The sequence below is a fragment of the Dendropsophus ebraccatus genome, chromosome 10 (genome assembly GCF_027789765.1).
Source record: "Dendropsophus ebraccatus isolate aDenEbr1 chromosome 10, aDenEbr1.pat, whole genome shotgun sequence".
In the NCBI taxonomy this organism is placed as follows: domain Eukaryota; kingdom Metazoa; phylum Chordata; class Amphibia; order Anura; family Hylidae; genus Dendropsophus; species Dendropsophus ebraccatus.
This window is the reverse complement of record NC_091463.1, coordinates 95,332,769-95,345,166: the sequence shown is the minus strand read 5'-3', so window position 1 is coordinate 95,345,166 and position 12,398 is coordinate 95,332,769. Positions and strand designations below refer to the sequence as shown.

The window sequence follows — 12,398 nt, the reverse complement described above, 5'->3', positions numbered from 1 at the left end:
AGCCGAAGCATTAGCTTTGGATGTCCAGATATGATGAGAATTGTAATTTTGCAACAGGTGGAGGAATGAGGGTTCCCCATCCCTGCTCTATGGCATGGTGTAGGGTGGTCATGGTGCAGAGGTCTTCTATGGTAGTCACATAGCAGCGGCTCTGCTCCAGTAGATGCAGGAGGGCAATTGTTCCTGTCTTTTCCCTTCTGATGATTCCCCCCCCTCTCATAGCTGGAATATGGAGTTATAGTAGACCCCAGAGTGCAGGCTGTTGGTGTCCATTTACTGCACACTATGATATGGCGGTATTATATATGAAGCAGCAGTACTGGAGTATTATAGCACTGGATGGGGCTGTTATAGACAAAACAAGCCGTGGGGTCTTGTGGTGCATTTTATGGCAAGTTTGTCGGTGACTCCCGTGTAAACGAACCCAAAATCGCCTTTACTTCTGAATCATCACAATTGTTTTGTTTTTTTTACTTTCATTCTGTATTCTTCATATGTTTAGTCTGCCCGGTGACTGCTGATCCCTCGCAGGCGATTTCCTATTGGAGTAATAACCGACCGTTCAGAGCGCAGCCTCCTCCTTGTGTATAGTGTTCCTCTATGTAGTTTTATGTGTTTTTGGTATCACTTACGGAATAATGGAGATGTGCGTCCTCACGCTGATGTTTCTGAGTGTGTCTGGAGTCTGTTCTGGTGAGTGTGACCACTCGTGTCTACTATATTATTAGCCATTATATCATTATATTATTATATTGTTTTGTATCACTATTATTTTTTATCAGCTCTGGTTTCCGTGTAGGTTTTTTGTGTTTGTGCTCAGGGATCTTTCATACAAAGATATGGCTGTATCCATGTCTATCCATAACCGGGAGTCAAATGCAGAGTATTGGGGTTCTGCTGAACCTGAACATTAGGCAAGTTCGTTCATCGCTACCAATGACCACATGATGGCCACCGCAGGTGATCATGGTTTCCTCTGCATGTAACAGAAGCAATGTGGAAATCTGTCTGATAGTTACTGAGGACAAGTTTGCTTTAAGATTTCCCTTCACTGGAACTAAGGCACCCAGGCTGATCTCTGAAAATACTACCATAGCATTGTCCTCCTCCACCAAACTTCACTCAATGCAGTCATGCAGGTAACATTCTCCTGGCCTTCCCCAGACTCCTCCATCAGACACCAGTTAGAGAAGTGGGATCCATTAGTACACAGAATATGTCTCCTCTGCTCCAGTGATGGCCGTTTTACCCCCCTCCATCTGACGCTGGGCATTGCGATTGGTGATGTAAGGCCAGCATGCAGCTGCTCAGCCAATAAGTTCCCAGCAGGCACAGTCTTTGTGCTGATACCTGAGGAGGTTCGGTCTCTGCAGGTTTTGATCCAGCAGAGCATTGTTGACTTTTGGATATTTAAAGTGTCACTGTCATTCGTAAAAACTCTTGACATGTCGTAGAGACTGGTCGTAGAGACATGTCAAAAGTTTTGATCGGTCCAGGTCTGAGTGTTCAAAAAGAAAGAGTCAGGCCCATAGAATTCCATTATGAATCTTACTCTTTTTTTTCTAATACAGAGCAGGAGTAAACCGCACCTCTCCCCGCTCGTTCTCTCGATTGGTTTGAACACTCAGAACTGGACCGATTAAAATGTTTGACACGTCTCTATGACTGGTCAAACGTTTATATAAATGACAGGTACACTTTAAAATATTGTGCTGACTGGTAGCTGATATGTTTAATAAAATATTTACGGACAAATATTCTACTTATATTATGATATAAAAGCTTTAGGAATCAAAAGAAAAAATTTTACAATAAAAAGGGAAGAAGTACACAGGAAAAACACTCCAACCATGTGTAATCATATGATTCCCAATGTAGTCAGACAAAGGTTTCCCCTGAGCCCTGCAACATGGATAAAGTTATAAATACTATAAATAAGACGAGAGTATGTACAGTATCATGTATATGTATCCACACCGCAATACACAATAAGTACTGAGGAGGTCCACACAGATCTCACTGGCTCCCTTCAACATCAATGTTTGTGCAGTACAGTAAATCCAGGGAAAGAGAGGGTTCATAGATCACAGATGTAGTGCTATGACTTCTCCTGGTCCATGTTCCTTGTTTGGTCACACATATTGGCACAGTTCTTAAGTTAAAAGATGGATATCCATTCTCAGGTTCATACACTTATAATGAAAGCCCGTACAGGTAATATATTCAATGATAACACAAGCCAACACGTTATTGACCTGATATAGTAGACATCTTGTCTCTGGCACATCAGTTATTATAATACTGAAGTCCTAGTCACCCAACAAGTTTCACTGTCTCCAAAAAGCTTCAACAGGGGTCACACGGTCACTAATCCTATAGTCTTATTTAAAACCATCAAATCCCAAACCCACTCTACCCCCAAGTGCTAAATGAACAGCATGGTGGTGGCAGAGGGCTGGTTTAAATGTACAGCAGGACAGGCGACTCACTGACTGGCAATCTGGACGGCCTACCGGGATTTTGCCCGGTTGGCCAGATTGTCAGTCCGGGCCTACCCCACATCATGTTTATCCCATATTAGAATGGCAGCTTATCCATTTGAGAGGGCTTAAAGAGACTGTTCTTGTGCACAGCGTTGGTTTGGTCCCAAGCACCCCGGAGGCTGGCCCAGGAACGCCCTGAGGAACGCTCCCAGTCAAGCAAAGGAGCTAATTAACATATTTATTTAGGACGGAGTTTTGCGAAAACGTCGGGACATGCAAGTATAGCAAATCAGGAGATAGCAAAGGGGTGATAAACGACTACAGGCAGATATCAGCAAATTCGTCTATAGCTTCCCCTTAAGAAGACCACTTAAAATTCCATTAAATGTAGTCTTCTATGAGGCTAGTCATCTCAAGGAAACATGTATGGTGGACTGAAAATCTGTCAGCATAAAATGGGGTCTGGATGAGCGGGTGATCTTCTACAATAGGTCTCAGGGAACAAATATGGATATTGTCTTGTAGCTAACAATATGATCACTGGTTTATGTCTCTTTCAGACAGTCACTCACTGCGCTATTACTCCATTGGGGTCTCAGCCCCAGGATCCAGTGTTCTTGACTTTTCCATAGTCGCTTACGTGGACGATCGGAAAACTGAGTTATACACTAGTGATACTGGAAGACGCATCCCTGTAGCCCAATGGATGAAGGAGAAAGAGAGTCCGGGGTACTGGGAGAGAAGGACACGGAGTAGTAAATTATATGAGGCTTTATTCAAGCATGAAATGACCCAATGGAGGATGAGATTCAACCACACTGAAGGTGAGATGTGCCATACCTATATCCTATATACTTATTAAGGCCCCATTGGTATCACATTTGACCCCTACATACTGTATACCATGAACCTCAGGAAACACATTGTCAGGCAGCATTACTTACCTAAGGTTGAACTCCTATACAAAACTTATGTCTTAGACTTAGGGTTCAATAACATATGAATGGGAGAAAGGACCACCTTGTCTTGTCCAGTAATACTCACACATGACCTAGGACTAGCATATGCGGTACCCATGTAGCTGAGAGTACTAGTCACCCCCACTTCCCGCGGCACTCTTTATAACATGTCCCTGTCCTCTGTGCAGGTTTCCATTTCTTACAGATCATTACCGGCTGTGAGCTGGGACATGACGGCAGCATCACGAGTTATCGTCAGATCAGATATGATGGAGAAGAGTACATGTACTACGACTTACCGACAGGAGCATTCATCCCTAGCATGGATGAGGCTCAACTCACCGCTCAGAGGTGGAACACAAAGGACGCAGGAATTGGAAAAAGCACGAAGCGTTGCCTGAAAAACGAATGTATCGAGAGGCTGAAAAGATTCATCGAGTATGGGAGAGAAGATCTGGAGAGGAGAGGTCATTGTCTCTGATTTTCTTATCTAGTCTATAGTCCAATACCTGACCCCAAGCAACATCTTCCTGGTTGATATCTATGGATATGGGATGTGGGATATGATAAGGGAAGACTTTCCAATAGGCCAAATATTGAGGAATAGCCACACAAGAAACCCTTCTCCAGTGTTGCACTGGCCTCCATGATCACCAGGTCTTACACCATGTGAGCTTTTTCTGGGGGGCTACATTATATGTTGGTAATATACTTGATGGTGTGCATAGTACTGGAAATAATTCCCACTAAAAGTATCAAAGAAAAGAACATTCAAAACCCAGTGACGCATTCTGAGCTCCCATTCCCTTATTATCGTGCCAAGTTAAAGGAGAAGTCTAGCCGTAGCCATCTGCTAACAGTAGGAAGTAGAACAACAATCAGAGATTGCTTACCTCTCCCTGGTCCCTATGATACGCCCATGCCCATCAACCGGCTCCGAGACCCCCGTCGGAAGACAATATGATGATGTCACAACTCGAGGGAAAATGCCCTTCCCGGGCTAATGGACAGCCCATCAGCCAATCCGGGACTGGAGAGGTGTGCCGCCCCAGTCACTGACTGGCTGAGCGGGCTATCCATCAACCAGCTCATGATCTCAGCAGCTCAGGATATCCTGGTGGGGGTCCCAGAGCTGCCATCTATTACTGCAAGGCACAAGAAGAGGTGAGTTAACATTGTTTGTTATGTTCCCTCTGTGGCCGGCCGTTTCTAAAAAAAACTGTTGTCGCCAGACTTCTCCTTTAAGTGCAGCTCAGTTGTTTCCATGCTGCCCGGGTTTTCCGTGGGTTGGATTACATTTCCATGGATCATTTTCTTGACATTACCTTTGGTTCCAGTTGTCTGCATGGTCCTCTATTACTAGATGTAAGTAGTGTTGAGTGGACCTGTCAGACTGTTCAGGTTCGGCACTGTTCTCCGAAACTGAACACTTGGAATTTGAGTTCCCATGACTGCAGAAATTGGATGCCGCCCTAGATAGTCCAGGAAAACATGGATACAGCCACAAGCCATAGGGTTGCATCCAGCTTCTGAAGGCGTAAGGTAATGTTGTAATCACTAACAGACAAGGAAGGTCTGCTACTGCTCCGCTACACCACTTGGCAGCTTACTGTATACGGTGTTGAACAGCCACTGGTCAAGGTATTCATGTCTAACCCTGTCCACCATCACAGTGGGCACATGAACCATACGACGCCCCTTGAAAATAATTCTGTCACATTTCCTTCCAGATCTGTAAAGCACAAAGGTGAAATTGGATCTTCAACCTCATAAATAACTGATCTAATCTTTTATTCAGTCAGAATTCATATAATTTATCTTTTCTCTTTTTCTTGTAGTTCGGCCCGGAGTGAAGGTAACAGGCCGGGAATCAGGAGAGGTGACAAAGCTTCACTGCCTGGTGTATGGATTCCACCCCCGAGCTGTGGATGTGAAGTGGATGAAGAACGGGATAGATGACGTCCCCACAGATGAGTCCACACGCACCCTCCCCAATCCTGACGGCACCTATCAGATCAGGGTCACCGCGGAAGTGATCCCCAAAGAGGATGACAGCTACTTCTGTTATGTGGATCACAGCAGCCTGGAGGAGCCGCTACTTGTCAGATGGGGTGAGTTGTATCCATACTGGGGGAGCCGCTCCTTGTCAGATGGGGTGAGATGTATCCATACTGGGGGAGCCGCTCCTTGTCAGATGGGGTGAGATGTATCCATACTGGGGGAGCCGCTCCTTGTCAGATGGGGTGAGTTGTATCCATACTGGGGAAGCCGCTCCTTGTCAGATGGGGTGAGTTGTATCCATACTGGGGGAGGCGCTCCTTGTCAGATGGGGTGAGTTGTATCCATACTGGGGGAGCCGCTCCTTGTCAGATGGGGTAAGTTGTATCCATACTGGGGGAGGCGCTCCTTGTCAGAGGGGATGAGTTGTATCCATACTGGGGGAGCTGCTCCTTGTCAGATGGGGTGAGTTGTATCCATACTGAGGGAGCTGCTCCTTGTCAGATGGGGTGAGTGCCATCTATACTGGAGCTGCTCCTTGTCAGATGGGGTGAGTTGTATCCATACTGGAGGAGCCGCTTCATGTCAGATGGGTTGAGTTGTATCCATACTGGGGGAGCCGCTCCTTGTCAGATGGGGTGAGTTGTATCCATACTGGGGGAGCCGCTACTTGTCAGATGGGGTGAGTTGTATCCATACTGGGGGAGCCGCTCCTTGTCAGATGGGGTGAGTTGTATCCATACTGGGGGAGCCGCTCCTTGTCAGATGGGGTGAGTTGTATCCATACTGGGGGAGCCCCTCCTTGTCAGATGGGGTGAGTTGTATCCATACTGGAGGAGCCGCTCCTTGTCAGATGGGGTGAGTTGTATCCATACTGGTGGAGCCGCTCCTTGTCAGATGGGGTGAGTTGTATCCATACTGGTGGAGCCCCTCCTTGTCAGATGGGGTGAGTTGTATCCATACTGGGGGAGCCGCTCCTTGTCCGATGGGGTGAGTTGTATCCATACTGGTGGAGCCCCTCCTTGTCAGATGGGGTGAGTTGTATCCATACTGGGGGAGCCCCTCCTTGTCAGATGGGGTGAGTTGTATCCATACTGGAGGAGCCGCTTCATGTCAGATGGGGTGAGTTGTATCCATACTGGGGGAGCCTCTCCTTGTCAGATGGGGTGAGTTGTATCCATACTGGGGGAGCCGCTCCTTGTCAGATGGGGTGAGTTGTATCCATACTGGGGCAGCTGCTCCTTGTCAGATGGGGTGAGTTGTATCCATACTGGGGGAGCCGCTCGTCAGATGGGGTGAGTTGTATCCATACTGGGGGAGCCGCTCCTTGTCAGATGGGGTGAGTTGTATCCATACTGGTGGAGCCCCTCCTTGTCAGATGGGGTGAGTTGTATCCATACTGGGGAAGCCGCTCCTTGTCCAATGGGGTGAGTTGTATCCATACTGGGGGAGCGGCTCCTTGTCAGATGGGGTAAGTTGTATCCATACTGGGGGAGGCGCTCCTTGTCAGATGGGTTGAGTTGTATCCATACTGGGGGAGCCGCTCCTTGTGAGATGGGGTGAGTGTCATCCATACTGGAGGAGCCGCTCCTTGTGAGATGGGATGAGTTGTATCCATACTGGGGGAGCCGCTCCTTGTCAGATGGGGTGAGTTGTATCCATACTGGGGGAGCCGCTCCTTGTCAGATGGGGTGAGTTGTATCCATACTGGAGGAGCCGCTCCTTGTCAGATGGGGTGAGTTGTATCCATACTGGGGGAGCCGCTCCTTGTGAGATGGGATGAGTTGTATCCATACTGGGGGAGCCGCTCCTTGTGAGATGGGGTAAGTGTCATCTATACTGGGGGATAACCAAGGAAGACTGGGGAAGGCCCCCCTCCAATATTGTTATACTAGTATATAACAATTCAGAAGAGCTGCCAAAGCTTTCTATTTTTAAAGGAGAATTCCAGCCAAATCTTAAAATCCTAAGTGGGCGGAACATATTAAAGGTGCTATAATTATCCGTCCCCGTGCCCCCACAGCTCAGGCTCACCAGTTTCCTGTTGGCCCCGAACTTCAGCGTCCCAGCCAGAAGTACCTGCTCAGCCAGTCACCGACCCGGGAGCTGCAGGAGGGGGTCCATGAGCAGTGGCGCTGTGCTGTTGGGGCAAGGGGACGGGTGAGTATGATTTCATCAATATGTTCATTTTATGCGTTTATTTACAGAGATATTGACACTCTGTTTTTCTTGGCACTCATATTGGTTTTCACTAGAGACGAGTGGGTATGCTCTACCAGTGTAGTATTTGCTTGAGCAGCCCGAGAGAGGACTGCATGCTACTCCTGTGCTTATTATCAAAAAGCTTGTTGACAATTACCACTGAATGTATAATTACCACTCCAGTGTTTCATCTGTCCTCACTATTGCTGCTCAGCCAATCAGCAGCCGAGGCGGGACACTGCTGAGCGGCGATAGTGAAGGCAGATGGAACAACAGAGCGGTAAGTACACAGTAATCCCCACCCCCCTCCAACCAACAAAACACAGCCTGGCACCTAGGGAGTTGACTTCACTCTCTGTGGGCCGAATTGTGACTTTCAGATAAACCTGGTACCCTCCGCTTTGCTGAGCCAGGGGGTGGGGGGCACCTTGTTAAATACTCGAGGAGTCTCCCATTGTTTCACTGGGGTCAGTTGGGCTAGTCGGCTTGAGTTATGAGCCCTCAAGTATTTGGGTTCATCTCTAGTTTTCATCCATCAATGAGATTCTCAGGAACCGACCATCATGTGACACCAGTAATACATACCGACTATGTGTCATAGTGTTATTGCTTCTCATATTTATTTCTATTTAACGTCTAGAAGTAAAGTCGGACTCCCCCCTTGCTGTGATTGTCGGTGTGTTGGTCTCCATCCTACTTATTCTTCTATCTGTCATTGTTGGAATTATTATATACAGAGGTAAGTGTCAGCCATGGGTGATGTATATGTACAGTGTACAGTCATGGCTGAGAATGATACAAATATAAATTTTTACAAAGTCTACTGCTTCAGTTTTTAAAATGGCAATTTGCATATACTCCAGAATGTTATACAGAGTGATCAGCTTAACAGCAATTACTTGCAACGTCAATATTTGCTTTGAAAATGAACTTTATCCCCCAAAACACATTTCAACATCATTGCAGCCCGGCCTTAAAAGGACCAGCTAACATTGTTTCGGTGATTGCTCCATTAACACAGGTGTGGGTGTTGATGAGGACAGGGCTGGAGATCAATCTGTCATGATTAAGTAAGAATGACACCACTGGACACTTTAAAAGGAGGCTGGTGCTTGGCATCATTGTTTCTCTTCTGTTAACCATGGTTATCTCTAAAGAAACATGTGCAGTCATCATTGCACTGCATAAAAATGGCCTAACAGGGAAGAGGATCGCAGCTAGAAAGATTGCACCTCAGTGAACAATCTATCGCATCATCAAGAACTTCAAGGAGAGAGGTTCCATTGTCGCCAAAAAGGCTCCAGGGCGCCCAAGAAAGACCAGCAAGCGCCAGGACCGTCTTTTAAAAGTGTTTCAGCTGCGGGACCAGCAGTGCAGAGCTTGCTCAGGAATAGCAGCAGGCAGGTGTGAGGGCATCTGCACGCACTGTGAGGCAGAGACTCCTGGAGCAAGGCCTGGTCTCAAGGAGGGCAGCAAAGAAGCCACTTCTCTCCAGAAAAAAACATCAGGGACAGACTGATATTCTGCAAAAGGTCCAGGGAGTGGACTGCTGAGGACTGGGGGAAAGTCATTTTCGCTGATGAATCCCCTTTCCGATTGTTTGGGACATCTGGAAAACAGCTTATTGGGAGAAGACGAGGTGAGCGCTACCACCAGTCTTGTCTCATGCCAACTGTAAAGCATCCTGAAACCATTCATGTGTGGGGTTGCTTCTCAGCCATGGGAATTGGCTCTTTCACAGTCTTGCCTAAAAACACAGCCATGAATAAAGAATGGGACCAGAATGTCCTCCAACAGCAACCTCTCCCAACCGTCCAAGAGCAGTTTGGTGATCAACAATGCCTTTTCCAGCATGATGGGGCACCTTGCCATAAAGCAAAGGTGATAACTAAATGGCTCAGGGAACAAAACATAGAGATTTTGGGTCCATGGCCTGGAAACTCCCCAGATCTTAATCCCATTGAGAACTTGTGGTCAATCATCAAGAGACGGGTGGACAAACAAAAACCAACAAATTCTGACAAAATGCAAGCATTGATTGTGCAAGTATGGACGGCTATCAGTCAGGATTTGGTCCAGAAGTTGATTGAAAGCAGCCAGGGAGAATTGCAGAGGTCCTGAAGAGGAAGGGTCAACACTGCAAATATTGACTTGCTGCATTAACCCATTCTAGCTATCAGTATAAGCTTTTGTTACTAATAATATGATTGCAATTCTATTTCTGTATGTGATAAAAACATCTGACAAACACACATAAAAACCAGAGGGCAGCAGATCATGTGAAAATATTATATTTGTGTCATTCTCAAAACTTTTGGCCATGACTGTATGGTCATTAGAGTAAACTTGAAAATCAGAATACACTTTAACCCCCAATATCAGTAGTGTAACTAACATGAAGGCAGACCACACAACTGCTAAAGGGTCTGGGCCCCCTTTCCCCGGTGCCTTTATGGTATGCAACTCACAGCACCGCTGGCCCCCCTAGTAGCACTTATCACCCCCTGGTAAAGTGAATTGGCACAGTACATGTAACCGGCAGACCCCCCACCACCACCACCACACACACACACACACCTGCCCCGGGGCTGTATAGAAAGTTCACGGTGCTCCATCCTCTTTTAATGGTTACATTGCCTATAACTATAAGGAGATCACAGGATACAATGACTCCTCAGGTTTCTGTTCCTAATTCTCCTCCATCTTCTCTGCTTATTCCAGGAAAGAAGGAGAATTACAGTGCGGCCAGTGGTGAGTATTGTGCTTGGTGCTGTGTAGACTGCTGCCAGGGGTCATATGTGATGGTTACTCATCTACAATATCACAGGAGACCTATCTAATATCACTATTGGAATCATGGGACTATTCATATGATCATTCATCTCCTCTGTTATGTCCTACCTGAACCTGCACGTGTCCTCAATGAGGAGATGGTAGGATGGGTCTGATCTGATGACCATACCTGAGAGCAGTGCAGGGTTCGAGGATTTTGTCAGCTCATCAGACCCGCGGTTGGGCCAGGACTTGTCATACAGATGTAGAGACACAGCCAATGACCCTCATCAGAAACTGTCCGTAATCACTGAATGTGAAGGTCCCAGCAGAGTGACTCTCCGCAGCCGGAATCTACTCTTCTGATGGGGTACAATCTGTAGAAGTAACTGGCTTATTGGATTGAAAGGTTTTATAGTTTGTATTAGAGCTGTATACATAACATTCTGTGATTTTACATTGTTTTTATGTCTAGATAAAGATTAGAGAAACTGAGACCGCCCAATGATGGAGGCTGCGCACGTTCCACCTGATCCTGCAGATCTTCCATTATGTTGTATCATGCTCTGTATATATGAAGGACATATTGTGGATATAAAGGAAGTTAAATTCTATAGTTTAGGTATACATAGTTTGGCTTGACGAAAAAAAAGCCTTAAACTCCTTAAATTGCAGGTTTTATGCAAGCGTTTTTTTTTTTTTCATGTTACTCTGTCATTTTATTCAAGACTTCTTTTATATACAAAAGTCAGTGGAAGAACACTGGGGAAAAAACTGTGACCCCTACAGACATCCCCCCCTTCCCCCTAAGTTTTTGTAGTGTGTTTTATAGCTTTCTATTGACGTGCAGCAAAGAACAGACATTATACTGTAGCCGTGTATCAGCTGATAATAGTGGCGTAGCTACCAATGAGGCAGACCATGCAACTGCCATGGGGCCCATACTAGTACTAGCTGCAAGGCTGAGCAGTTCTCATGGCTGGGGTGATTGCTGCACCCTGAGGGCCACTTTGAGTGCTGTCCTGGTGCTGCGCTGTGAGGGGCGCTCTGAGCTGCATTCAAGGAGGGGATGGGTGGTTTGTGAGTGCCGTTCTGGGTGTGGGGGGTGTTTGTGCTGTGAGACCCTCTGAGCACAGTCTGGGGGGGGGGGGGGTGTCTCACACACACTAGACCCTAGACATTAAGATTCATGGGGCCCTTACTGTTTTTTGCTTTGGGGCCCCATGAATCCTAGTTACGCCCATAGCCGCTAATGATCTCCAATGATATTTGCATACTCACACCTCAGACGATACAAGATGCCCCCTCTTAAGGAATCCCAGATATTCTATTTATTTGATAAGGAATAAGAGATGTCAATGTATTTTTGTATTACATGTAACTATTATATATTGAATAAAAACGTTCGACTCCAAAGAGAGTGGTTTGTGTCATACAGATGCGCTCCGGTTCTCTTTTGTTCCCATATCACTCACCATCACTACTCCTACAGCGCCATCTGTGTCGTCCCAGCACAGCTCCATCCATGCATTGTATTACTATAAGGGTACATTCACGTGTCTGCAAAATACTGTCCGGACCGGACTCTGCAACCTGGACCTCGGAGCGCTCAGCATCATCATTGAATATGATACTGGCAGCTCCGAAACTGTTTACATTCTCCCGAGTATACTCGCTCAACACTAGACATCATATAACCTTCCATGTACACCTGCTCCTCCAGCCTCTCTATACTGTAGGGAACGGCCCCAATAACAGGTGTTCTATAAGATAGAGGTTAGTGGTGTCCACCAAGTGCTGCTGCTTCCTGCAGGTGCTGAACACTAACCGCAAGGTTACACCGAGACAGAGGAGCAAGAAGAGGAGGAAGAGGTATATTTCACAGACCTTATAGTACAGTATATGTAACCATGCTTCGTAGTATAGAGCAGTCCTACAGGGGATATAATAGAGAGATCAAAACTACAACCTACGGGCCTGCTTA

The 12,398-nt window shown here is 46.5% G+C and overlaps 1 protein-coding gene across 2 annotated transcripts; it reads left to right on the top strand.

The window, feature by feature from the left end:
* Positions 1-390: 390 nt before the first annotated feature.
* Positions 391-11,830, top strand: LOC138802338 (class I histocompatibility antigen, F10 alpha chain-like). 2 transcript variants are annotated; one of them, XM_069985533.1, is made up of 6 exons: positions 391-693; positions 3,044-3,307; positions 3,631-3,909; positions 5,281-5,553; positions 8,286-8,381; positions 10,890-11,830. In XM_069985533.1, the coding sequence occupies exons 1-6, from the start codon at positions 639-641 to the stop codon at positions 10,898-10,900; spliced, it is 978 nt and encodes a 325-aa protein (XP_069841634.1). In that variant the 5' UTR covers positions 391-638; the 3' UTR covers positions 10,901-11,830. The 2 variants fall into 2 exon arrangements, with proteins under 2 accessions (XP_069841634.1, XP_069841632.1); XM_069985531.1 differs by having other exon boundaries at positions 393-693; positions 8,283-8,381.
* Positions 11,831-12,398: the final 568 nt, after the last annotated feature.